This window comes from Dryobates pubescens, chromosome 2 (genome assembly GCF_014839835.1).
Source record: "Dryobates pubescens isolate bDryPub1 chromosome 2, bDryPub1.pri, whole genome shotgun sequence".
Taxonomy (NCBI): Eukaryota; Metazoa; Chordata; class Aves; order Piciformes; family Picidae; genus Dryobates; species Dryobates pubescens.
This window is the reverse complement of record NC_071613.1, coordinates 36,843,856-36,869,041: the sequence shown is the minus strand read 5'-3', so window position 1 is coordinate 36,869,041 and position 25,186 is coordinate 36,843,856. Positions and strand designations below refer to the sequence as shown.

The 25,186-nt window shown below is 36.8% G+C and overlaps 1 protein-coding gene across 4 annotated transcripts in view; it reads right to left on the bottom strand.

Annotated features, from left to right (window-relative positions):
• Positions 1–24,965, bottom strand: part of KCNH7 (potassium voltage-gated channel subfamily H member 7) — a 217,173-nt gene extending 192,208 nt beyond the window's left edge. For all 4 annotated transcript variants that reach the window (XM_054175088.1, XM_054175105.1, XM_054175096.1 and 1 more), the window contains exons 1-2: positions 24,031–24,965; positions 21,762–21,992 (exon numbers count right to left, since the gene is read on the bottom strand). In XM_054175088.1, coding sequence (XP_054031063.1) covers positions 21,762–21,992; positions 24,031–24,106 — 307 coding nt within the window. In that variant the 5' untranslated portion in view covers positions 24,107–24,965. The remainder of the gene's footprint in view (positions 1–21,761; positions 21,993–24,030) is intronic.
• Between the last annotated feature and the right edge of the window lie 221 nt (positions 24,966–25,186).

Below are 25,186 nucleotides of genomic sequence, written 5' to 3'. Positions count from 1 at the left end.
ATAATTGCAAACAGTGATTATGTCACTTAAGACAAATATATTTCCAAGGATAAGTGTAATAAGATTTTAAATTAAATTAGAGAAATATATTATTTAAAAGAAGCTAGTAAGTTTGCAGTAAAATCAGAAGCAAACCAGAACTATTTATGCCTTCACATTGATTTGGGGAAATTTTTAGCAAAGAGAATGCATGTGACTTTTAAAAGGTTAGTGCCTTTTCCTCAGAGGGCTTCATGTTGCGCAACTATCAGTTGCAACACTTACGAGGTAGGTGTCTTGTGGCCAAAAACGATTTCCTTTGACACTTTATAAAAACCCCAAATGTTTTCAGCTTACCTAACTTGGAGCAGTAGTTTTAGATCTTTGTTTTTTCTCTCATTCACTGTATTGAACCTTTCCCCCCCGAGTCCAGTGCTCCTGTATTGCTTTGACTAGGAGCAGCTTTTTTTTTTCTCTCAGATTTTCAGTCCACTAACTAGAAGGAGGACCAAGTAGTGGTTCACACTCCATGGTCCTTCACACTCCATAATAAAACCTAAGAGCAAAGCAAGTGCTTGATTTTCTGAGCGCTCATCAAATGCTTTCCATCGTTGCATGCAGGAGTCTGCAAAGCAGGTAGGAATGCAAATGAAAGCAGGCTACCCTATCTCCTTCTACCTGAGAAAGCTTAGAAAGAGCAGAGAAGGTTTCAAGATAAAAACTATGCAAGCTCTCTTTTTACCTGTTTAGCAATTGATTATCAGCCCGTTTCTGCTGCTGCTACAATGTCTTGGTAGCTTGTAACCCTTACTCCATTTGTTTTGACTAATTAGCACTTAGCAGCTATTGAGTAGAAGTAGGGTCTTCCTCTCTTACTAAGGCTGCTTGTATCATGGAGCATTTGGTTGTGGCTTCCAGTTCTGCAGCAGCCTTCAAAAAGGAGCGATGATGAGAATTTCCAATGCTAGCTTTTGTGAGCAACAGCCAACTAAGGTGTGCTGTTCCTTCAACCAGCTGTTCTGGGCCCTGTATGTTCTGAGACCGTGGTCAAATAAACCACTATGAAATATATAGCCTTTGCTCGAATTGCATTCCTCAGATTTATCTCTTATTTTTGTTTGGATGCTGGAATGCAGATTCAAGCAATACCTCTAGATTTAAGGAGCTAGTAGCAGTCATAAAAATCTGTAGAATTCAAAATAGTCAGCTTTACTGCAAATAGAGCATTAGCCACACACTACAATTGAAGTCTTAGGGTATGATATGAGTTACACCATCCAGGATATTTAGGTCTTGAAGCAGAGCTGCTACATTTTAAAAGAAATATTAAATAACATATTAGTAATATGATTTTGATAACATGATTAGTAAATCTTAAAAGTCTACTCCTATTTCTGCAATAGGCTAGGTAAAATTTCCTATGTGTTATATTGATGTAAAACAGGATAAATGAGAATCCAGTATACTCCAATTTAGTATCTAATTATATTGTTGCAGAAGTATCACCAATATTTTTGAAAGAAATAAAAGTACTTAATGCAGTATTTTTCATCTTTAAATTGGCTTTAGGTACTATTTAGACCATTGGTTATTTGTATAACATTCCTATTATTTGTGCTGTAACAGTTACGTATTTTACTGCATAATTCAAGGCAGAGTGAACACCTTTATGGTTGAGTTCGTAGTAAGTTTCTAACCTGACAGGAAGCTATGAGTTCAAGTCCCACACCAAGACTTGGACAGAAACCCAGAAGTGATACTGCAATGCAGTATTAGAGGCAATTCTTTAGGATAAAATGTTAGGCTTGTATTTTCTTCATTAACCTTGAGGAGTGGTTTTGTGGAAGTGGTTCAAACGGATGCTTTTTAAAAAAGAACATATAACAACCCTATTTCCTGGTCAGCTGTCATTTCTCCTCCTACTCGATATTCAAAAATTCTCTTACAAGCTGTTAGTGAGCATGCAGTAGTTGTTCTTTTACGCATCTGATAGGTATGTCACTATTTTGGGAAGTACTTAGAGATGAGCATGAATGTATCAGGTCACATTCTAGTTCTGCACTTCTAACACTCTCTTTGGGCTGTAGACCTTTTAAGAAAAAATGTGCACTAAAGTGGCTGTTAAAAGAGTTCTCATGATCTGGGGCACTGCAGTAAAAGCCCTGCCATGTTTTAAGTGGGCACTAGACGTAACACTGTGCTGGTAAATAGGCAAGCTTGTAGTACCATACACCAACTCTTCGCACAAAGCTACAAAGGATAAAGATTCTTGAATTTTCCACCCGCTCATTTTACACTAGTGGAAGGCTGGAAAAGCAACTGACATGTATAGAGGTACCTAGTTAGACTTTGCTCTGATCCCTGAAGTATCTGAATGATCTGTACAGACCTTGTTTCTTAATTTGCTGCCTGCTTAACTTCTACCACCTGTTTGTTTGCCTACGTATGGCAGGAAATGTTTTTATTCAGTGAAATAATGGATAACAGTTTCTAAGGAAATTTATGTTTGGAACTAGAATCTACCTCCCTTTAGCTGTTAGTGAAAAACTGTGTCTGAAATTTTGTAATACGAAGGATATGTGCAAACCCAAGTTATTTTATTTTTTTAAAAGAATTTACACTTCTTGTAAGCTCTGATGAAAAGCTTCTCCATAGGAATCTGTGGTCAGTGTTTGGTTTCTGTATATAACCTTGAAACAAGAATTGCAACTGATTATTACTTAAGCATTGGTCTTGATATATTTGGTTTCTGCAACTCATAGGTAAAAGCTGTGCAAGGACAAATTGATATCTTCAGTATTAATTAAAAAGCGATTTGTCCTAAGCTTCTGCTTCCCAGACAGACTAATTTACACTGCACTTGGGAGCACACAGTTAAGGGGCACTGACACAAACAGTGCTTTAAGCAATAAAACATATATTTTCAGTGGGAAATGTGATCCAGTTTTCATGAAACTGTTAAATGTCTGACATCTTCCCCTTGTTAACCTATACGGCTCTATGGTTAGGGAAGTTATGGTGTCTCTGTCCAGGATTAAAAAGAAACACAACTTAAAAAATTACAAAAATAAAACACAGATTGGAGGAGGGAGTGTTGCAGAGTAGAGGGAACTAGAAAAGGTAGCCAGAAAGTGGTCTCCTGTTTGCAGCACTAACAATGAACTTAGTATCAGTACTTTCATTTAGATAAAAAGAAACAGTCTAGACACTGAGGAATTATAAAACCCAGGAAAGTGTCTCTGGGGGAGCAAAGCAGACATTTTAAGTTTTCACAAATTCTATAAAAACAATTAAATAAATCAGAATTAAACCATAAAATAGTGATGAGTAAATCTTACATTTTCCTTTGTCTGGCCACATTTAGCAATGTGTATTAAATGAATACACGATTCTTTTTTCTCAATTTTTATGTAATACAAAAGATACTACAGGATACTACAGTAATTATATAATAGATCTATTTTACTAAGTAATTTTAATATTTCTCATATATTAAAAATGATGTGAACATATTATATTATGCATATTAAAATGCAGGCAAAAATGCAAACGTTTTCTCTAATTTAATTCTATATTAGCTCTTACAATTACTGAATTTCAGAGAATCTCAGGTAATTTTCACCTAAGTTTTCAATATTTTAATCATATTCAATTCTTGCTTTGGCAGTTTAAGCCAAACTTTTTTGCTTGGTAGCTACAACAACCTTCTCCAGGTGCTGAAATAGTGCTTGCTTTTTTTGCAAGCTTGCAATTTGGCCCCTGTGTTTTCGGGCCTGTTTGCTGTTTTCAGAGACATTTTCACAGAAGGACTTAACTTTAGCTTTCAGAGTTTTCATAGCAGCCCAGTGTGAGGAGAGTCTTAATTTTATATCCAGGTAGCTGACTATCTGACCTCCTGTCAATTTTATTGCATTTCTACTGCATGGCATGTGCCTCTCTTTTCAGAACCTGCCTTAGGTACCCTTATGGAATTATATACCTCAATTATCTAATTGTATTTGAAGGAAGTTGGTAAATCACATAGAGCCAATGAAGCTGTATGATTAACAAACAGGTGAAGGTGAGTTCTCTAAATAGCAATAGTCAAACCTTTATTTTTAAAAGTATCTGGAAAAAATTTGTTTATATTGGTGATTTTAAGAACAGCTATTTTGTACTTTAGAGCAATCCAAAGGAAGACATGCTTTTCACTTTGTATCAAATGGACATCTTTATCTCCTTAATTCATCAGAGGTATAATAGGAAAATATTATTTATTTCTAAAATGAAGCAAAAATGGTCTTTCAATGAAAGACCTTTCCCCAACAAAATACCCCTGAGATGGAGATGGTGAAGCTTAGAAGTTCTTTCGAGGTTTTTCCATGGACTTATTCTTAGGTTGTGCTAACAGGAAAAGTGAAGCGAGACCCTTTCTGCTCCTCTAGGAATAGTGTTGAGGTTCTGACCATCTAGTTTCAGAGAACCCAAGGCTTAACACTGGATTTGAGACTCTTGAAATATCTGAGTTTTCTTGGACCCAGACTGCTGTAAGTTTCTCCTTCCATTTCCACACACTGGAACTCTTAATTTTCTAAATAGTAAGGTGGGTGCTTAGGAATTAAATTTACTGACAGTTTTGTTAACTCAGATATGGTCCTTAACATTCACATCTACATACATAAATCTGTGCTGGGAATCTGGGTCATACTAGCACCTGTGTGCTTTGGACACAGCTGCATAGCCAAGGGCACCACTCAAAAGTAGTTCAGGCTGGTTCACAAAAACCAGCTGTGAAATTTACAGTTGCTTCCCAAACCAGCTGTTTGCATGCTCTCCAGCACACCTTGCTGGAAGGCCCTGTCCTGTACCAATGATGACGAATGCTATCCTACTTGTAATGAAGAAGCAGGAAAGAGAAGATCAAGTCCTGTCTGCTGAATTGAATTTTCAGGCAGTATTTATTTGCTACCCTGCCTTTCATTCATGGCCCTAAAACTCCTTGGACCTTATTTAGAAATTCTTATAATTCGGAGAAAATGATTGTTCGCAGAGACCCCTCTGCACAGCTCCCTAGCTTACTGAAGAAATGTTGTTAATGTTATGTGATCTTTTCATGCAGAAAGAAATGCCTGAGCATTCAACAAAAAACTATACACACCCGGCAATCTACTGCAGCATAGTTCACAAACAGTAAATAAGAGGCTTGGACCAAATTCCAGTATCTCTGCACTGCATGTGCCATAAATCAGACCTTCAGAAATATCTAATTAGGTAGCATCAAGAAGTCCTGGTCAATGTCTCTCCAGTTATTTTAATCACTTTTTTCCACACACCCCCCAACTAATTACTTTACAAAACACAGTTAGTAAAACAAAAGTACATCAAGACGTCCTATCATTCAATAGATCTACATACAGCATCTTCTCACCAGACTGCTTTTTACTTTGTATCTTTACACTGCTACACACACAAATCATTAATCTGACATTGTGCTATCCCAAATATAACTATAAAATATAACTATAAATAACCATCCTTCTCTCAAGGTTCAACAGAAAGAAAAAAGCAGTTTAGAACACTTCCAAGAGGGAGTTTTGACTTTTCAGTCCTCTGCTCTGCCTAGTGTGTACTTGCTTCAGTAAAGCCTACACTTCTTGTAAGCCTAGATGGGAGACAAAACTAGATCCAGCCTGAATTACAGCATTTGCAACAACTCCCATGGAATCAATATGCTAATATCCCTATAAGATCGGTGTTCCCTGTTCACACTCTATTCCCACCTGATAGATACATGATGTCCAAGATTTGCTTATGTGGCTCTTTTGTGACTTTCTGCCTCATTTGTGCTATTTTAAAAGTAGGTTATAAGCCCTGTATGTTTGGAATAATCATTTTAATGAAGATGTTGTTTACTGGCACAAGCTGAAAAGAACCCTGCAAGCTTAATTTTGAAGATGTTAGGTATTTGAATTTCCAGAACACCTCATATCTAAATTTCTCATGTTATTTTCTGAGTACAGAAAAATCCAGCATTTACAGAAATGACTCATTTGAAACATGGCATGAAAAGTTAGGGTGGAGCCTGAAAGGAAATATTTCTGTTGTTACTATCCCACAGTTCTGGAAAGGACTAAAATATTTCATGCAGGCTTATACAGTCATTTATGCCCATGCTTTCTTAGCGTGATTATCTATCTCTTACAATGCTTGCATTTGCTTTCTTTCCTTTTGGAATGATCTATGATACATAACTTCTCCAGAGGATCCTCTCTCTTGAAGTCTGAACAGGGTTCAAGTACTATATCAAGCTTTCGATTTGACATTTGCACTTCAATTTAATACAGAACCAAGCCAATTTCATATGGTAATATTGACTATATCCTTGTTTGATAAATAGCATTAGGCATCCAATTTAATTATAATTATATAATTATGAGTAATTACAACCACCATAGTAAATATGTCTGAAGCTATTTACTACATTTCCCATAAACTGTATTAAAGCTAAAAACCAACATTGGTTCCAAAACCAGCAAGTATTCACTGCTGGATATTGCAAGTTGCTCTGAAGATATATTTTGTGGAATAGGAAGAATTTGTAGTTTGTCCCTTCTGTGTTTTACCATACCTATTATATTTATTTTAGAGGTTGCATGGAAAAGATGTGCAAATAAGTAGCAGCTATGAACAACATAACATTAACACTATTTCTGTATTACAATTTGTAGGTATTACTGGATGCAGTACATTATCACTGAGTTTTAAAACTGCAGAAGATACATACTCTGTAATATGATAAAGAGAAAAGCAACACTGAAGTATTCATTAAATCCCTAAATTTGCAGATCAGGCTAGGATTCCATAAAGCCCAGCTCTCATATAGACAATGAATGCAGGTAATTATTTTCATGTCCTTTAAACAACTAAGCACAAAATCCTCACAGAACAAAGAAGCAAGTATTCCAATGTAGTAAATGTTTCTTGAAAATCTGGCTATGCATTGTAACGCTTCACCTGAAGGAAAGGTCAACACACCTCATAATTTAAAAAGTATTACAGAGTTAAAATTGTGGGCACTTTTGCATAGAAAGCCTTTGTAAAGAAAGACAGTATGACTCCTGCTAACTAGAAACTGCAGATTTGAGTGGAACAGCTACTTTCCAGGTATGCTCAGCATACGATCATACCAACTGCTTTACTTAGGTTGAGTTGAAAGAGAACTTCAGCAGAAGAAACAAAGTATGTATGCTTGAGAATCCACATGTCCCTTCCTCACACTGCAAGATGTAACAATACCAAGGGTGAAATGAGCTTTATGCGTGGAGCTAACTAGGAACTTCTCCAAGCAGGTTTTTGCATGCTTTTTTTCTGCTTGCTTAAACAGATAAACTTCTCAATGACTCTAAACTTGTAGTCCCAAGGTCTTATAATTTCTCAAAACAGAATTGATTTGATCACCACTGATTGAAGACTGATACACTTTGCATAATTAAAACAGATTTCAACTTAATTTAATCCTATTAAATTTTTCCTTTGTACATTTCTGTTGCACAGTCAAAGTACCAGTAGCACAGTAGAAAAGGAAAAAAATAAAGAACATTTTGTTTTCCTTTTTTTTTTTCTTCTACAATATATAGAAATCTCCATGGCAGGTAGTAACAAACTTTCTTTATAGTTCTTTAATGCTTTTTGGAAAGTTTCTGTTGAAGATAGTATCTGACAGTATGTTAGGTGTGATGTCTAATCTGGGTTATGCATCACAGTCCTGGTTATATTTCTGTAAAATGTAAGACACTATCAGCCTCCAACACAGGTACGCATGAAGGCCTCTATACAGCCTAAAATAGTGAAAAGACAGCTGAATTTAACATTGCAGGCTTTGAAAAAAGCAGTTTGGGGTGATGCTCTGTAGCCTTCAGCCAGTGCTTACCCTATTTGCTGCACTTCAGAAAGGCCAATTAGGTAAGCTTAATGGAATTGCCAATCCTGTATTCAAAAAAGGTTTATATTTAGCATTACCACTTTAAACTAATACCCTTCTTTTCCCAGCCAATAGAGCTGGGCAGTTTGAACTCACTGCCCTGATCTCTAAAATTTCCTATTATATTCACCCTGATTACCTTGGTTTCCCAGGACAAAATGGTGACTTCAAATGATAACAGAAATGCCCAAACTATAGATTAGAGTTGTAGTTAGTATGAAATTACTTTGGTTTTAAGATATGTCTAAGTTATTTTGCTCTCATAATTGCTTGAAAAATGTACGTGATAATATATTGCATATCCAAAAAAAGGACTCGCTGATTGCTAGAAGGGTAATCTCTTCAATAAAAAGCCCAAAAATCATATAGTTGTAAAGCCTTTATTGAATATCTAAATATCAAATATGTAATTACAGAATATTTTAATCATTTCAAATACAAGTAAAAACACGTAAGGTTTCCAATTATCTGAAGATCTTCTTAGATCCTATACTTTTTTTTTGTTTCGGAGCCTGGGTTTACATTTCCTTTATTTTGGATAAAGACCATATTTAACTGGGAAGTAAATACCATTTCTGAAGTTATGTTAGTGACAAGGGTAGGTTGTTCTGCAATACCTGTTGTAAAGATGACTATATTCCTCTGCAAAGCACCCTATCAGAAACAAGGCTTAGAAAAGCCATTGTTTTGGCACTTGATCACATTCTGGCTTTACACCAGCCTTGCAGAGCCAAGTATTTTTAACCACTCTCCTTGACAGAAACATGTCAATGTTTGCAATCAGCTATTAATGGGCAATCTGACAATGACAATTTGGTCCAATCCAAGAATAAGAAATTATTTGCATATTCCCATTCTTTTAAATAAAAAATAAAATATATCTCACAGTGCTATACACACTAAATTAGTTCTATGTAGAAATGATGCACACACAAGTGGCTATCCTGAATATTACAGTATCTCTGTTACCAGCAGAAATGATAGCAGTTATACTGTCAGTGTGTGAATCTCTCATTGGCTACTGCAGAAGCAGAAATGACTTTGCATCCGAGTTGAAATATAAAACACACTTTAAAAAAAAAAAAAAAGAAAAAAAAAGAGCAGATCAGAAATCCTTACATAACACTACATTGTAATTCATATGCTAGGTATGTTCTCTTCTGCATTATCAAGTTAATTGATTGTAGAGGCAACCAGCATTTGTAATGTAACACCAGGAGCTGCTGTTATACACTCCCGAGATACTTTTATCTGTCGCAAGGGAAAAGATGAAAAGTTTCTCCTAGTAAGTCAGTAAAGCAGATTTTATTGAACTTTTTTAGCGTCACATTGGGACGATTAAAAACCAAATCCATCATGAAACAAACAGAATTGTGTCAAATATGCAAGCAGGAGGGAGAAAAATTATTTTAATAGCAAATTTAAAAGTATTGTCAGTGCTGTTTTAGTGGAAGTATATTCAATGAAGCTCATCAGCACCTTTAAACAGCAGTCAAACCCATCATTAATAATATTCATTAAATATGCTTTAATTGTCACATTGTGTTTGTTTGACATTCTTTATATATAAAGAACTGAAAGAAAACACAGAATGGGTTACAGATCTGAGTAAAATGTTAGGCCACCCAACTGGGGTGACTTAAATCAGAGAGGTCGTGTCTCAGTTATCTGTTTTAATATCCTCCGATGGAATCACATCCGTAAATGAGTATTTGAGGGGGAACTGCTTAAAACCATACTCTGGCACCAGTACAGTATCACAAAACCTGCAGGATTCCCAGTGCTCTGCTGCTGACATGCTATGCTCAATGTGTTAGGGAGTAGCTCCAGTAGCAAGTGTGTCAGCCAGATGTGCTGATCTCCTGCCAGCAGGTAGTTAGCACAATTTGATAATTGATTGTATTGTTAGATGGGGTAGGGGAAGAGTAGTTAGTATTGGCCTAAAGGAAAAGGGAAGTATTAACCCTTGAAGGAAACAGTGGATTTCTGTCTTCTCTAGTCACTAATCTGGAAGATAGAAGCATAGGACAAATCATTGTACCCATCTTTTTTTCTGTTTCTTTTTTTTTTGAAGAAAATATGAAATAAAGAAATAACAGAAGATAAATGGAGAATAGAGTGCTGTCTTTTGTCATGACCTATACAGGGAAATGTTAGGAACATTTTCTTCTTCCATGAGGTTACCTTCCATGAGGTTACCTCACTACTGAAAGGCACTACTAGAATTCCCATGATGTGAAAAATATTTCCCTATTAGAAGATCTGTTTTCTGTACATCTTTAGTGATAGGAATGAAGTGCTGGAAAATGTGGGCTAGGAATGCCCTAGTTGTTTATTGGTAGCAGTTGCATTTATTTGTCAGTGGCAGTTGCATTTATCTCCCAGTGTAAGATAATTGATTAGTTGCTTCTAAAAGTTACAAGAACTCTATTGAAATTATGTTTATCATTAAGCTGTTTGATAACTGTAATCCATGACAATGTCTGATTTCTTCTTAACTCAAACACATTTTTTTTTAATTAAAAAATCTCCCAAAGAAAATTGGATCAGATTCAGCTTTGGACCCTTAGTAGAAGAAAGACATTGATAAACTTGGATGAGGCCAGTGGTGGCTACTAAGATGCATATGGACTTAGAGTACATGTCCTGTGAGGAGAGGTTGAGGACACTGGCCTAGGCCAGCAGACTAGAGAAGAGACAGTTTGAGAGAAACAGAAAAAGCATTTCAATTGCTATGAGGAAACTACCAGGAGGTGAAGGCAGTTTCTTTGCTGACATGCATGGCAGGAGAGTGATGGACAGTGCTCTGCATCAAATTGGAGGTGATCTTGACACGCTATATAAAGAGAAACCAGTTTCAATATAAGGTTAACTGATAATTGGAACAAGTTGCCCAGTGAGGCTGTGTGGTCTAGCACCCAACTGGACTAAGCTCTAAGAAACCTAGTCTGAATCGTGTTGCTCCAGCTTTCACCATGAGGCTGGACTGGACAACTTTCTGAGTCTCCTCCTGACTTAAATTCTTTTTGATTCTATGAAAATATGACAGCTATAAAAGACCATTCTAACAAAAGGACTTACTTGCTATACTGGCATAGCAAAATGTTATATATTAGTTAGAATATGTGCCATGCTAACAGAATGCTTTCCAAAAGCAAACACAGCTGAGTGATTGCTATTTAAAGATTCCCATGTGAAACAAAGCATTACTTGCTATAACAGATTGTGCCAGTTTCTAAAAAACAAGATACAAACAAAGGGTGAAATCCAAGACACGAAAAATTGACAATCTAAACTACATTATGAGAATATCCCTGGTTAATGTATGAAGTTTAGAGATGAGCTAGTTGAATCTGAACAGATGTACCATATCCTGCAGAAATGTCCATTTTCTGACTGGTTAGTTTATGTAACTCTCATGTATTCAGGATCAGGGAGGACAGAGTCTATTATATACACTTAAAAAGCTGAATCAAGTTAGAGTCTGATGAAATTCCAGTTATTTGAGTGTTGGGGGAGTGGATTTTATTATTTTATTTTTTGCTTTAGGGAGGAAACAAAACCTTATTAATTATATGATACCTGCAGTACCAGTTAAAGACAAATAATGCTCGGATGAGATACAGTTTTGCTTCTTTTAAAATATCAGTGTAGTTTAAGAATGATGCATAGTCTCTGTGTGACTGATTCCTGGTTCCCCTGAGTAAGTGCTACAACAGAGGCCAATGTGAGACTTGCAAATGATACGTTTTTCTGTTTGTAAACAGTGTGAGTACAGCAGCTACTGAACTTTCTTATCCATACCCTCTGTATTGCTTTCTTTGTCATTTATTTGACAGTTCTATTTTTTGTATCAAATTTGGAAACCCTGAGGGCTGAACTTGATACAGTGATTACATGGAAAAAAGATGAACAAGATTTGATTCCACCTTTATGTTCAACCCTGTGGCAAAAGCAGGAAATAGTTCGTCCCTTTCTGCTGTGCAAAATAATCCTATCTGTCTCTAACCCCATTCTAGTAACTAAGGATCATTACAGTGTGTATCCTCTCTAAAAGATGATGTCTATAGTACAGACAGGACAGAGAGAGGTGCACAACTGCATCATCCCAGGGTGTCTCTTTTCTTGGACCTGAACTGTGGTCTGAGATACTAATTTAAGAATAGTGCCTATTCAATGCAATTCCTATTAAGGATTGTTTCATGTTGAATATAATTTCATGTTCTCACTCTGTTACCCTCTTCTTGGACCTATCATGGTTGGGATGCTTTTTTTATGTGGCATTTATTTATATATACACAAAGCTCTTGTCTCTACTAAGAAACGTTACAATACAACCATAGCTTACTGTTTTAGAGAAGAGAGGAGGATAGTGCAAAAATGTAGTAGAAAATGATGGTTTGGAACAATGAGCTTTTAAAGAATAACCTGCCTTTCAAAGTAAGAGACTCGCTGCATTAGCCAGCTCATTAGAAGTCACTTTAATTTTCTATTCAGTTGTATTTAATACAACTAATACTTCATTAGTAAAACTGTTGTGAATTATAGAATGCCAGTTTGTATTCTACCATTCTGTGATGGGGTAGGAGGTAATTTAGGTAGTTCCTCAAAGTAGCTATTAAACCTCTTGAGAAGAAAAAATGCCCTTTTATTATATGTATGTAACTATATATATATGACACAAGACAGAACCGACAATCTAGGCCTAAGTTTGCTTTTGCATGTAAAAGTTCAGTTTAGTCATTTCCCTCAGAGTTATTGAACCTCAGTGCAACCTTTGTAACTGTGATGCTTTAGTAGAGCCTGTGGCCTCTAAGGGGCAAAACTCCAGTTTGGATAACTTACTTTCAGAATAATGTTCAAGATTAAATGTGTAGAACTGTTTCTCCAGCATTTCAAAAATCAGTTGATATACTTTCTTAATTTCCTCAGAAAATGGAAATAAAGTGCTTTATTTACAACCTAATGATTCCAAGAGGAAAGACAAATGAGTAAGACCAAAATACTACTTAATAGAGTAACAATTCACACAGTTCCCATGAAGCGTGCACAAATACTCTTGCCTATTCAAATTTGAGAGAAATCATGTTTGAAATACAAGCCACACAGAATGTCTTTATCTGGCCATTATGTTTTGCCTGTGTCAAGTTCTGCAGAGACAACGATGCTAATGGCAATTCTGCTTCAGCAGGATCTGGTTTTTTTTTTATAAATAAGGTCAAAAGTCAACTAAAAATTATGTAAATAGACCTTCATGATCTATTGAAAAGCTCTCTCAGCTGTAATATTCTTGGTTTGTGTAGTTGTTTTTATAAAATAGAATTGCATACCTGCTAGCTAGGAAGAAGAGCTGTCTACAGAGCATGTATTCATTCCTCTTTTCCGCTTTTAAAAGTAAGAGCAACCAGAGAAGGCGGAAGACACCTACACCTAGTGTCTGATCTACAAACATTTCACATATTAGACAATAACTCTGCTTGTAGTTGCAGCAGCAGTTTTTAATAAATATTTTAAGCATTAGGGAGCAGCTTCCTAGACCCCAATTCTACTCCTGACAGAACTGATTTGTAAATTTCAGGATAAATTGAAACAGTATTTTAAACATGGTTTTTTTGCTCACACACAAACAGTACTCAAAACTGCTTTATTGCTCTCCAAAACTTCTTTTTGAAACTTTTGGGATAAAAAAATAAAACTGCTTCTGTGCCAACTCATAATCTTGTTGCCATAAACAATCAGTGTAACAGAAGCACTAAGGATGCTCTGAACTGTGGACTGGCACAGCAGGACTGACATTATACGCAGTCTGCCTTTCATATCAGTTCATGAGATGCTTCATTAATCCACAGAGAAGGCTTAGATATTGATTTATAGATACCTGGTTTTGTAATTCAAGGATGTTTATTCTCTCAATTACTATGGTATACTGCCCAAGACTATAGAAATAGTCCTTTTGGGAAAAGCTGCCTTTTCTATTGGATGGACTCTGGTGTTAATCTGATTGCTGACGTATTTTATCACACAAAAGATAATGCTGGATACTTAAGATGGGGGGGGAACAACAAAAGAAGAAAATGTAGCATCTTTTCTTTCTTTTATTATCATTATTTAAAATGACATGGACTTCAGATTTTCTTGAGTTTTTTCTTTCCCATTTATAAATGAAAGCCATTTTTCAAGCAAGTAGATAAAAGTGCAACAGTATTTTACCTTAAATACCATGATAATAGGATTGGACTACTAATTTCATGAAAATATAAAAAGAAATTCTTTCCTGTACAAGAGCCATAAACACATGAAATACTAATGCGATTATGTGACGATTTTTCTAGACAGGAAGGAGTAAAGCAGGTGGGCATAAATGGGATTTGAAAGGAGAAAATTTGAAAGCTGTTTTCAGGGATACACTTGCATTGATTTGAATGAAAATCACCAGAGAATGCTCTAAGAAATAAATCTCAGGGCAGACTCCAAAGTCTGAGAACGGCTTTAGAACATATTTGTTAACAATGAAACATTTACAAGATTAACTGATTTTCAAGAAACAAGGGTAGTCTCTCTACCCTATGGATTAAAATGAAAGAGGGGTTTGTCTGTGCTTTGCATATTTATTTCACAACCTGTTCTCTTTCTAACAGCTAAGATGCAGCTAATACTAGTTAGCAATGGCATAGTATGTCTTGACCATCAGTGTTCTAATACCTAAATATCAGGATTCCTAAGGTTGCAAATATTAAACTTTGCAGTTTAATTCTGTGAAAGCTGTGGTGCACAAGCCAAGTCCTGTATCAGTAGGTATTGGTATCTTGCTCTCAGTCCTTTAGGAGTGTTTCTGGGAGCAGAAACAACCAGTTACTATATAGTCCTATGCATTTGCTTTAAAAAGGCCAACATTTCATACGTTGATACTGTCAAGGATCAGTGTATTTGGGTACTGTGAAAAATCCTAATTTCTTTGTCTTTGAACTCTTGTTGTATTTCTCTGAAGTCAGATGACGTTTTAGGCATGAGATCTCTAACTGGAATTCATTTAATGAAACAAAAAAAATAGGAGTTGTCCTTTATACTCTTTGACATTTTTCAGATTGAGATTTTATATCCTTTATGGTGATCTTTACTGATGATGTTTCACTGTGATTACAGAGCCAAAGAATTCAGAAAAATAGAAACCAAAAAGCTGTGATATTGTACCGCGAAGTTAGTGAGAGCTTAAAAGGGGGCATCTATGGAAATGGTGGAGGTTGAAAAGCATTTTTTTACTAATTATGGCTGTAATTCTGCTTTCCAAATGAAATTATATTTTAATTTCTAAGTAATAATTAAAATACGTATGTTATCCAACAAAAATAGTATACTAAACAGTTAAAGTTATATGAAATTGTAATACCAATACTTCTCAGAGGTGTGAACTTTCAGAGATGCAGACTCTATGAAACCCGCTGTAACTATAGAGCCACAATATCCCACTGTCATTGTCATGCAACTGCTCTGGCTAAGATCTAAGTTCACAGCTACAGCTCTGATTGCTTCTGAGATATGTGGTTTCCAGAGTCAGTTAGCAATTTCCACAATAGTTCAGTCTGGCTACTCTGAATCCTATACTGCTTGATTAAGATTTTCCATACTTGAGTGGGAAGCTGGAAAGAATATGGCACAAAGACTGAGTCATACACCAAGTCAAATGTGGGGAACACTTTAAAACTGGACTTGGAACCACTGAGATAGAAATCTAAGTCACACCACTATTCTTTTTCCATTGCTTAAAATCAGAAAGAACACTGGTACTATTCAAGGTGCGATGTTCCAAAGTTTGCATAATACCAAATTTCCATAACACTACTATTAGAAAAGCAGTTGCTCTTCTGCCATGTCTGATTTGCTCTTTGCATCTGTTTTTTGACATATGGGACAGTCTGGAGGAGAAGAGAAAGAACTAATGTATGATGCAAATGAGGAGTATGGAATAAATCTCTTATCAGAATGTAACATTAGAAAGAATGCACACTGAAGACTGAAATAGAACACAATAAAATGATGGGAAACTACAGCAAAAAATGGACTGACATCTGTTCATTTTGTCTCATAAACCAAAACCAGAACAGCTTTCACTAAAACTAAAAAAAAAAACATATTCAGCTGAAAAAACCACCCCCTTCTCCAGGCAATGCCTAATTAAAACATGAAACTTTTCTCCATAGGGTATTATAATTTTAAACAGTTTAGAGTCTATCATATCAGAATCTTCTAGTGCCATTTGATTCCAGAATGTGACACATCTCCTACCACTATAGGACTATCTTTTCAAAAGTCTGTGATCAATGACTCTGTAGCTCAAGCAAGGGAAATTTAGGTCCCTCGATTAGCATAAATTGACCCTGTGACTTTCTCAGTCCTGTGGACTATGGAAGTCCAGTGGCAAAAAACTTCTTTCTGGACACTCTGATGAAATGAAAGACTCCTCCCAATCCACTAGCCTGCAGGTTTTTCATTTGTACCATGAAAAAAACTTGAAACTCTCCAAACTGAGTGAATTTTTTTTTTTTATGTTAAAGATGCAGAAGCTATAATAATTGCAATAAATTGTTAAAATCAGAATTTTTTATCATACATTTCTGACTCTATGCACTGACAACGAGAATATTTTTTGTTTCTTTTCATGTAGCTACTGTCTCTTGTTAGAAGGAATAGATGCATGGGAAAAAATGATCTTCTGTAAAACCCCCCTTCTCACTGAAAATAACTTTTGTCTTAACCAGAGAACAAAACAAAAAGAATATATTGGAAAGCCAAGGAACTGAAAAATATGGTGGAAATTGGCCCATAAATAAAGCTACTTAGTATATCTAAGAGCTGATTTATCATTAGGTAACCCATTTGAAGCATGAATAAGAAGTGACCCACAGTTATGGGCAGGCACAGAAGCCATACCTGAATGGGGGGTGGGTAAATGATCATTGAGATATTGGCTCACTGCTGACAGTGCTCCCTGTTGCAAAACCAGCAATACTGAATGGGACAAGGGACAGTTGTTTCATAGACAAGTATTAAAATCTAGCATAGAAACATCATACTACAGACATAAAAAAAGTTAATTTATTTCTAATAGCTCGACACTTCCAGTAACATTCTGGATTTGATCCAAGTTTGGGCTTTTTAAGAATGTTTGGAAAACACTTGTATTAAGACAGGTGTTTTGGACAGCTTTTTCATGGGGCGTAACACTTTCTTGATCAAAATGCAGTCAGACAGTAAGTCTTAAACTAAGACAGCCTATAGCAGCGGAGTATTGGGCAGTGAATTTATTAATCAAGCTTTCTCATCAGCTGTGGCTAATGAACTGCATCTACAGTCAAGACTGCACTTTCTGACCCTCATGTTAGAGCTAATGTAAGCAGACTTGACACACATGCAAAGGTCTTTCTTTTCAGTTGTATTTTTGATTAGTCGGTTCACAGCATTTACAGAACACAACCATTTTGATAAAATGCCCATGCTGACTAAGTCTAGAAAACAGCCTAAATGAAGTCCTGGTCTTCCTATTTAAGAACACTTAATACTACTTTATTAAGTATGTTTACACATTTATTTATTTTTATTTTCTGATCCTCAAAAATGAGCTTAAAAGGCCTTAAAAAATTATTACTTTTGAATCTCAATATATTTTGAAAGTACAAATATATTTAATTTGCAGTCAATTGTAAGAAATTACATTTCTCAAATCAGTGAAGTGGCAAGTAATTTGTGAAGTTTCTTAACACTGCAAACAATTGCATAATCTTATTTTTGCTCAAGTCTATACTCTTTGGCAGTACTTCTTACCCCTAAAATATCTGATGTGTAATAGAGTAAGCTTAAATGGTGTCTTACCTCCCTTTAACAGGTATACTCTGGAAGCTTAGATATAGCCCATTGGTGTCCACAAAACACAAGGTATAAAGCAAAAAAAGTATTCACTGTAATACAGTCTTTCTGGTTATCCTATACCCATTCTCAATCCCAAAATAATCATGCTTTTTATGTCAAAAGCTTTACAGTTTTACCACCTCAAGCAATATTTTACATCTGTCAAGAATGATTTATGCAATAATGACTTCAACTGCAAAATGGAGTCCTCAAAGGAAGAACTGTCAAACATTTTCACCACAAAATAACTTCATTAAAATAAGAATTGATATTATATTCTGTATAAACAATGTTTCCTGTAATACAGATTTCCCATAATACAGATTATGTAGCTATATATAACTTGTGAAAATCAGTTGTGAGATAGGGCTACACTGATATCAGTGAATTATTTTTGAATTAAGCAGATGTTAATGCCTAATAGGCAAGACTTTAAAAAAAAATCTGTTGCAAAACAGCAGTTCTTGTGATTTGTCTGTATTTATCTATTGTTCCTTTTTTAAAAGGGATATTTACACTAAAAAATAAATTTACTGGCTCACATGAGTACATGTGTACAATGGCATTTGTGAAGCTTCTTGTGTGATGAGAACCTATACATTTGGACTTTTAGTTAATGTTTCCATTAACTACTTTTCTCAGTAGCAATTACTTCTTTTGATAACTATGTAAAAGCCGACTGTGGAACTACTCTAACAGGACTGAGGACTAGAACTTTGCCTAGTTTGTGTAAATACCTTTCTAAAAGGAAAAAAAGAGTGAGGAGAAATTAAAACCAAATGTAGGCTACATTAACAATCTTATTCTGACATGAATGCTGCAAGAGGAGCTAGTAAGGCTTTTAGCTGCAAACATTAAAAACTTCTGTGAAGATGGGGCATTGGTGTGGTTGGGAGAGAGGCCCATTGTGTACGTAAATAAATGCTAACATCCCACCTCTATGCCATCTAAACAATTATACAGAGCTCTGACAAGTATTCTGCACCCTTCTCACACTGCACAGTGAAAAAGGAAAAATGTCCAGTCTAGGTAACATGTTTATAAAACTGCAATACATCAAATTTGCTTTCTTCTTTGGCTGCTGTATCTTTTGTCTGCCACCACACTTAAGGCAGTGTACATTAAAGCAACTGCCGCTTTCTGAAAACCAACTTGATTCAAAATTTTCCCCATTTTTTTCTGTCCCCTTTTCCTCAAGCATGTGAGCTAGCCTAAAGATTAGAGCAGTGAGCAAACAGCAGCATTTAGTCTTGCATCCTTGAGATGTTTAAAACTCAACATCTTGCACTCCCCTTCATGTAGAAAAGTGGACTGTAGACCAGTAGAGAACATCAGAATCCTAATTCCCACTATGTATGCAATACCATTTTTCTAAGTGCAGAGATCCCCTTTTAAGCTGAACTTTAAAGCTGTGACATTTCATAACTATGTGAAGTGGTATTTAGAATGAAAAGTAAAAAGCATCAGTTACAGAGTGATTTCCTTTCTGACATCTGCATTGCTGGACTTTTGGTGACAGATTAGGTTTATAAGCGAGGGGATGTATGATCCTACTGATACTTACTTTATTTTGAAATATGAAAATAATTTTAAATGTAATAAACGGCTTATGCAGAATAAACAATAGTGTGATATGGAATAAGGTTTTATTTGCAATTCACTGGACATTTATTCATGACTGCATTATACGGTCTTCAGAAACTGTTGTTGGTGGAACCTCAAGGGATTTACACCTTCATGAGCTGTCTTTCTCCTCTGTATGCTTAGTATTATGTTAAATATTATACAATGGGTGGCTATGAAATATAACATCAAATCAAGTCTTCAAGCAATTGAAGTATTGGAGTAACTTTGGTTAGTCACATGGAGAAAGTTATATTTCTAACAGTGCTGGTATTGACCTCTTAAAATAGTCTTATATTCACTCACAGCACTTAGTGCAAAACAAGCCACTAACCAGGCACTAAGCTCTCAAGATTGTTAGAATATTCTTCAAATTCATTTTGCTTCGGATTCTGGAGGAAGTCCTTGTTAGGTATCATCCTTCTATATATGTTGTTAAATATACAGAATGTGAGATATATACCATATATAGATACACACACACAGAGTCTATAAATTGCAAGAATAAATTTGAAAATTTGAAGAAGGGTAGACTAAAAGTAACCAAAAAAGTGAAACTGAAAAAAATGAACTATATCTTTTCAGTAATTCAGAATAACAATAGAATATGTTTACTGACTTTTATTACATCCATGATATAGGTAGTTTTGATTTTATGACAAGACATAAACTTCAGATCTTTTTATCACATTTTGTACCCATTCATTTATAATGCCCTTCAAAATTCAAAACTCTTTACAAAATACATTGTAATTTTTATGGACAGTTTTATTTTGGTTTGTCTCAAAAACATTATGGTGTGTTGCATAATGCCAGAATTCAGCATTTTTGGAAAACATATTTACGGTAATTGACAGATAAGCACTACTTAAGTAGCTTTCCCTCCCTCCTAATATCTTGGGAGACTGAAGCAGTTTTAAATGAGCAGATCTCAAAACAGTGCTCCAGGCTGGTGGCTGTGAAAGTTAGCAATGACATTCTCCTTTTGCAGTATTATTTTTAACACATGCCAAGTTAACACAAACACAGGCTAGATGTGTAAAAGACACACTGTATCAGGTCTCCTCAGACATCTATGTACCAGTCACAGATACCTTGACCAAAATCTGCTCCAGACCACTGAATCAGATTAGGAATAAAGGACTCTATTGAGAATGTGCTAAGAAGAATATACACATTAGTGTGGGTGGAATGGTTGGACTGAGTCCTATCTGAATTATACCAACCTAAGCTAAAAATAATAATACTTAAGTCTTTCTGAGATAACAACAGAATTATTGAGAACAGGGTTTAACTCTGTGACTTTAAAATGCGAGAGCATCCATTGCATGCGAGTCTAAAATTGATGCAAACAGCACACTGGCACTTCTCCAGAACTAATTTAAGCTCAGCATTTGAATATGAATTTCCTTTTCCTTCTCCCAGGAGTGTACACAGCAAGAGAGAATAAGGTACACCACACTTATCCATTACTTGGATTTCTTAGGAAGATAGGTATTTCTGTAAATAACCCTGGGTAATTAGGAAACCACCCCTAAAACCCGAACACCTATATATAGCTATTATGTATCGTAATTAGTTTTCATGCTTATGGGAAATAAAAGCGTCAGCATAGCAGATTTAGCCAGTCTTTGTGTATTGTGTCTTCATTGACTAACAGGGAAACTCTGTTTAGCCATTCCAAAAGTTTTGCAACATAATTCTAGGACAACTTGTGTGGTTCAGTTGCAGGTACTCCAACATCATAGTATCTCATCTCTGAAAGAGATTTGTCCGTTTCTTCACATTAAGCCAATTTTTGCTACTTTTAACTTTGTTGTGCTTTTTTTCCAGTAAAATACTACATTTAAATCAAGGTATGGTTCCCATTGTGCAAGGCAGGCGGTGGTAAGCCACCTGAAACCAACACCATTCTTATGTCCTGAGAGTCAAAACAGTTCATAAAATGTGATGTCCCCCTGTGCCTGTGCTACCTGTTCATTGTTGGAGGGCTGTTTACTTTAGGAGATTTACCTCTCCTTTAAACCACCCCAGAGAAGAACTTCTGTTCCATGCTTGCAAACAACAGTGCTAGCTTCATTCCGCGGTTAAGAGTCAGAGCACAAGGATACACTCTACACCCACTACTTCCAGGACAGGTTGCCTTAATGATATACGCAAGTGTACTGCACTGGACTTCAGAGAAATTACACCACGCTACTACAACAGGTCTGGCCAGTGGATCACACACATGTCTTTTATCGATCAACTGATAACAAAACACACAAAAAGTCTTGAAAATAAAAACAGACTTTACCATCTTTGTGATAATAGGTGACTTCTACTTTCCTCTCCTCTGACCCCAGCAGTGCCTGAGCAATCTGGGCAATCTGATGTCTTTTGGTCTCTGGCCCATGAAGAAAATCACAGGTGCAAGGTTTTTGCATGACATCTGGCCTGGAGAACCCGGTCATCTCACAGAACCCATCATTGCAGTAGATGATAGCACAGTTCTGCACTCTAGCATTAGCAATGATGAATTTTTTATCTGCAATAAAAGAAAGTGATGCATTTTTTAGTACTCTTTCAACATTTCATAAAGTGTCGATTGCACGGATGGATGCTAAACAACCTTCCTTTTCATTGGGATGCCTGAAATGCAGAGATTTTCAGTCATTTAATATAGCCAATTTGATCCATAGCTTCTAAAGAAATGTCAATCAGTTTAGAATACATTAAGATAGCTGTCATTTAAGGAAATAAACCCAGATTATCCAAGTCTTACAAAAAAGTCCTTTTGACTTAAGAATTAGCATTTTGTAGCTTCACTAAAGCCCAGGTGACGAACACCATGCTGTCAGACATAACTCCAGGAAAGTTCTTGAGAAGTTAGTAGCTTCTTTTGGGATGAAACTGGGGCCTCAGGAAGGGGACTCTACTCAAATGAAGGGCTTCCCGGGATAAGGTCCAGCCAACTCTGTCTTCTTTGCAGGGGTTTTCATGGAGGTAAATGACAGCAAGACTATAGTCAGTATTTCAACAAAACTAGAAAAGAATACAATTATTTTTTTTTCTCTCTGCGATTGTTTTAAAAGTTACATTTATAGAATAAAATATTCCTTAGTTTAAAAAAAAAAAGAAAGTATGATGATAGATAGTAAAAAAAAAAAAGGAGTATGAAGATGCATGAAAACCAAATGTTGTGATGCTGGAAATATTTTGCACAGTCCACTGAAGTTATGTGTCTCAGTCCATCATACTTTTCCAAACCCTCATCTGACAGGTTCAAAAGTTTTCAACCGTTACTTCATTTGTTTCTGTTCACCACTGTAACACGCTATTCACATTGCAATTATAAATGTGCAGCTTTTATATGTTTACCGTTTATAACGTTAACTTCTGTTTGCTTAATAGCACCAATAGGTCCCTTGCTTTACAAAAGACTTTATGTGACACCAAGGTAGGAGTCTTTAAAATTTTAAAGATACTCAGTGAAGTATTTGGAGAGAGAAAAATACAAATTTCATTCTTGTTTTTTTACTGTCTTTCAATCACGCTTAACTTTCACTATCACTTGCCTGTTTAGTAGGTAGTGCTTTAATCTCTTCAAAATATATACACTTTACTGTATAAAAACTTCACTTGAGTAGCAACATTCACTTAGCATTTCAATAAATTAGGACTACAAACTACTTATCTCTCAAATAATATAAATATTAAATTGGTACTGTGGGTTTAAGTATAAAGAAGCATATCAACTGGAATTACTTTAAAGGGTTTGCACCAAACTGATACTAAAATTATGCAAAATATTTAAATAAATGTGCATATATCAAAACTACTGTTTCTAAATTAAATTCATTTTAAGCATCAAGTGTTCCTTCTGTTAACAGTAAACCACAGTTCAGACCAGGAAAACCACTGCAGATTCAGCCTCCTCGACAGGTAGTAAACTGCTGCATTGGAAAAGATCTCATACACGCTCCCTGAGGATGCAGTTGCACTGCTTTAATAGATATTTTAGGCTTCCATAAACAAAGCAGGGATACTTGACAGCTATATTAAAATGCAGCCATGACAACAAGGTAAGAGAGTATTTTCCCTTTAGTAACCTTTCTGCATATTATCTGTTTCCTCTAAATCAAAGTCTGACTGTTTTGCTTTATTTTGAAAAGACAATAACAACAATAATAATCATAACACTACCAACAATAATAAAACTAGCCTTTTTTTTTTTTTTTTTTTTTTAAAGACATTGCACAAACAGCGAGATTGTGCACTCTGCTTTTAAAGCCATCTCACCGGTTCAGAAGAAGGTAAGATATATAACTTCTATAGCTATACAGTATGGATACAGTCAAAGATAGAAACTATTCCTTGAAAGAAGGTGGAAAAAAGCGCCAAATAATACAAGTCGGTAATCTGTATTCTAGATCAAAACCAATGTTACTCCTACCAGGGACCCACTCCTTACCTCTGCGAATTTCTGTCCAACCTACAAACTTAAAAGTCTGGAGCTGCTGTCCATTTAAGTCACAAGCAGAATCAAACTACCGTAGCAAAATAGATAGAAAGAACGAACTTACTTTGCCCTTCAAATTTTCGTATGATTGTACCCAAAAATGTATTTTGTGGTGCCACATGACCTCTGCGAACAGGCATGTTTGTACAGGTCTTCGGTTTTCTGTGCACAATGACTTCTCCAAGGATCTCCTACACGGCTCCAGCCCAAAGCACCGAGCCAGCTACCCTTTGTGACACATCATCGTCCTCTGGAGCTCGGAAATCTCTTCCCATTAACACCACTTCTAGAGACACGCTTTTCCTATTGGAGTCAGATCCATCCCTCTGTTTCTTTTTCTTTCTTTCTTTCTTTCCTTGCTTTCTTTTCTATTTTTTTCCTCCTGGAGGAGCTCGGACGCTATTGTCTGGGGCGGGAAGGGGTGGGGTGAACAGGAGAAGATGGTGTTGGGGGAAGATTACAAGGGTAATCGATCTCTAGCACCAAACATCGCCAATTTTCCAAAGCAAACGGCTGTGACCCGGCAGCTTCCGACGCTGTAGTGATGGTTTGAGGGCTGGAAGACTAATGTTGCTCCGCTGCCAGAGGGAGTGACGCTCCCCCCCTCCGGGCTTCACCACGGCGCGCAGCAGCTCGGATTACTCAAGCGTGGCTTAGCAAGAGCCAGCCAATAAATCTCTTCAAAACTCAGCGACAAACAGCGGCATCAGGAACGAGCTACACCCCGGCAGCACCGCGACGTGCCACATCCCCCGCTGCTGCGGCTGCAGGGGGGTAGCGAGGACCGAGGGCGCTGCCGGCGGGGGGCGTGGAGGGGGACGACTGCCAACCCCGGCTGCCCCAGCTTCTCCGCCCTCCCGGTACCGCTGGCCCTTTCGCGGCCCCTGAGCGTGGCCCGCCGGGGAGCCCCAGGCGCTGCCGGAGATGGGGGAGGGAGGGAGCTCAGTACACGCCCCGTCTAGGGGGGAGGCGCGAGTGGGGGTCGGTTTTGAGCGGTGGTGCGGGCGAAAGGGGAAGGGACCACCGGAGCCTTCGGCATCTTTCCCCGCCCTAATGGAAGGGCTCGCCCCCTCCTCCCGCAGCATGACCCAGACGAGGATTCCCCTCGTTGCACGCACACCTTCTGCCGAGAAAGGGGAGGCCCCCAGCGCCGGGCGCTGCTCCCCGGGTGCGAGCAGGTGCGACCTCCCGCTCGGAGGCCGAGAGGGCGGCGCGGAGAG